The 3,261-nt window shown below is 48.6% G+C and overlaps 1 protein-coding gene across 1 annotated transcript; it reads right to left on the reverse strand.

Moving 5' to 3' along the window:
- Positions 1–623: 623 nt before the first annotated feature.
- On the reverse strand, positions 624–3,040 carry IER5L (immediate early response 5 like). Its single transcript, XM_073600134.1, has one exon. It carries the CDS (start codon positions 2,925–2,927, stop codon positions 1,917–1,919), a length of 1,011 nt encoding a protein of 336 aa, XP_073456235.1. The 5' UTR covers positions 2,928–3,040; the 3' UTR covers positions 624–1,916.
- Positions 3,041–3,261: the final 221 nt, after the last annotated feature.

Genomic DNA, 3,261 nt, shown 5'->3' on the forward strand with positions numbered 1-3,261 from the left:
GATTATGGTCCACCCTTACACCACCTTCAAGTCACCAGCAGAAACCATCTTTTGGTGACTTGACAATAGAGTTTAGGTTCAAGAACTATTTTGGTGTATGCATGATATAGCTCAAAGTTTATGGTCCACCCTAACACCACCTTCAAGTCACCAGCAGAAACCTTCTCCTGGTGACTTGACAGTTGCAGTTAAGGTAGAACATTTGGGTGTAGTGCGATATTGTTCAAAGTCCATCAGACCACTGCAGCACCCTTATTCCTGAACCTAGGTAACCAAATGGGCAGCCGATTACTGAATTTGATCACCCTTGAAAATTACAACCGTTTTACACCCAACAGATCATTTAATAAGAAAAATGTACAAAGTGTAGTACCCATGGTGGTCAATCTTTCAAAGATTCAGGGTGTCTCCAAAATGGCTGAAGGCTGATTGGTTGCCATGGCATACCACAATTTGTACATCATTTTCTGAACTGTTAAGGTACAGATCATATTTCTGCTCAGAACTTTCAGAAAGTTTAATAAAAGTTTTTCATTTTAGTAGACCCTAGGCTTTATAACCTCAGTATTCAATTCATATTTGGCCCAGACTTGATCTGAAGGAGAGACAGTGACAACTCCAGCTGAATTGCATAAAGGTTTTTGTTTTATTTAAGATTATAAATTTAAACAAATAAATCTGAACAGTTTACCCGGTGATAATACAGTTCAATATACACAAAATACAGGAGTCATTAGCACAAAAATAAAAACGTTTGGCAACGTATTTTAATACACATAGTGCTTGTAAATGTGAATGTTGGCATGGCAGGCTTTATCCTAAACCACCTTTTTACAACAAAAGGATTAAATGCCAAAAAAATTATATAAAAATATATATAAAACAAAAAACTAAACTTAACAAACAAAACATGGACAGATCACAAGACCATACAATGCTGGTTTCATGAAAGTTAAATGAAGGCTGAAAAAGTAGAACAAGTGAACTCTAGAATAAAATTTTAAAAAGGGGGGAGAGGGGGTACTGCACATGGTCCTAATAGTGTTTAAAATTCAGCAAGATTTTGAAAAAAAAAAAACATGCTATAGAAGTAGGGGTTTGGGTTGAGGTGCCAGGGTTGGAGAACACTGAAAGCTGTTCTCCAACCCTGACAGCCCCCACAGACCCCCAAACATAGCAAAAACTGCATTAAACACTGCACACTACTAAAGTCACAACAGTGGAGAAAAAAAAAAAAAAAAAAAAAAAAAAAGGGAATAAAAGTTAAAATGTTACTATTTCTGCCTTCATAAGTCAAGGACAAAAGGCTGCAGACAAGAGAAGGAAAGATCACCAGGAATATGAACAACAATTTAGCTATTTCCCCAGAAAATCTTGTGAGTGGTTTCAGGATGTGCCAAGAAAAAAAAAGTGGCTAACTGAGCCAGTCACAGAAAAAAAAAATCCCAGCAAGGATGGGGTTAAGTTAACCCCAGCACAAACCAAGCAGACTCCCCCTTTAAGCGCACATATAACTCTCTATGGAGTTGTGGGGGTCTGAAGTTCCCATTACAGCCCACCCTGCGAGCTTCAAGGAGAACCCCCCCCCCCCCCCCAAGGAAAAAATGTGACTCTTTGCAACCCCTCCATCTGCAGCCTCTGCCTTAGGTGACACCAATAACAGACCACTTTTAAAAGAAAATAATAAAATAGAAAACAAAAAAGAAATCATTAAATAGGTGCTCTTCTTTCTTTGCAAAAATAAAGTCCAAGATATTTTACTGTACAGTCTCTATAAAACATTTTCTATGTACAAGTCCTGAATTCAGTGCCCTTCAAAAAAAAAAAAAAAAAAAAAAAAAAAAAAAAAGAAGGAGAAGACACCCCCTTTAATTAAACACCCCCCAACCATCCATGCCAAAGAGGGGGTCCCTCTGCTAGAAAGCCACGATGGCTCGAGTCCAGGCGCCCAGGCTGGCCAGCGCCTGCTTGCCACACAAGTGCCCATTGAGGCTTTGCTCAGAGTCCGCCTGCCTGCCCATGAGTCCGGTGAAGCCCGAGCCGAAGATAGAGATGAGGTTGGAGATGTTGGACGAGTCGGCGGGGTGCTGCTGCTGCTGCAGTTGTAGCGGTGGGTGCTGAGAGTGTTCAGGGGGTGCCAGCTGTGGGCAGTAGTCCTCGTATCTGCCCCTCTTACAGGGCACAAAGTGGGGCTCTAGTTCGTCGTCCTCCTCCTCCACCACCGAGCAGCTGTAGCTGTACCCCGACGGGGGGTACCTGCGCTTGGCCGGCAGCGGTGAGGGCGCAGCGGAGGCGGCGGCGGTGGCTGCGGAGGGGAGCGCGGGGGACGGTGCGCCTTGGCACGGGCACTGGGAAGCGCAGCAGTCCTGGTGGAGGAATCCGTTCTCCACGGTGGTGACAACGTGAGTGTCCAAGTCCAGCACGGTGGTCTGGCTGCAGTGTGCCGGTTCGATCTCCTCCTGCTGGCAGCAGCCCCGGGGGTAGAAGCCGGTGCCGGCCGGGTGGTGGAGCAGCTCCTTGGTTGGGTGCGGAGTGTGGGCGCACGGTGGCAGCTCCAGTGGCTCGTCCAGTCCCGGTTCCAGGAGCTCGGTGCCGGTCTGGATCCGGGGCAGCTGGTGGTGCATCTCGTCCTCTCCTTCCTCGGGGATCTGTAGAGGACTCAGCTCCGGGATCTCCTCCAGCTCCGGCCCGCACTCCATGGGCTGCTGCTGCCGGTAGAGCTCGGCGTAGCGCTCGCTCAGGTAGAGCTGCCGGGCGTTGCGGAGCACGTAGGAGACCAGCAGGTTCTTGTGCAGCTTGATGCCGCCCCGCTGGGTGCGGGAACTGTGGATCTTCCGCAGCGATAGGCTGATGAGGCTCTGCGCGTCCAGGGCGCACTCCATCCTGCCGGGGACTCCAGGGGAGGAGAGCCGGCTGTCTCCGATCATATATACACACAGAGCGAGAGGCAAGTGCGCCGCTTCCCCCCCTGATCACCTCTCATAGAACTCCGCACTGCTCATAGACAGCTTGTGCTGCTCTTCCTGGGCTCCCTGACTTTTATATACGGACAGCCTGTTCCCTCCCCGTCCGCACTCCACCAATCACACACGCGGGTTAGCCTTGATGGATAGACAGCGCCAGCCCACCTCGGGCTCGCTCGACCAATAGAAGCGCGGCGGTTCCTTTGTGCTATTCAAATAGCGAAGTGAGCTGCGCTGCCGGGAATTAGAGACACTTCGGAGACGAGATGTTCGGGGGAGACGAGGGGGCCCCAAATCT

This window comes from Aquarana catesbeiana, linkage group LG09 (genome assembly GCF_042186555.1).
Source record: "Aquarana catesbeiana isolate 2022-GZ linkage group LG09, ASM4218655v1, whole genome shotgun sequence".
Lineage (NCBI taxonomy): Eukaryota > Metazoa > Chordata > Amphibia > Anura > Ranidae > Aquarana > Aquarana catesbeiana.

Excerpts from the sequence above, each read along its gene's own strand:
- IER5L (XM_073600134.1), bottom strand. The coding sequence starts at position 2,927 with ATGATCGGAGACAGCCGGCTCTCCTCCCCTGGAGTCCCCGGCAGGATG.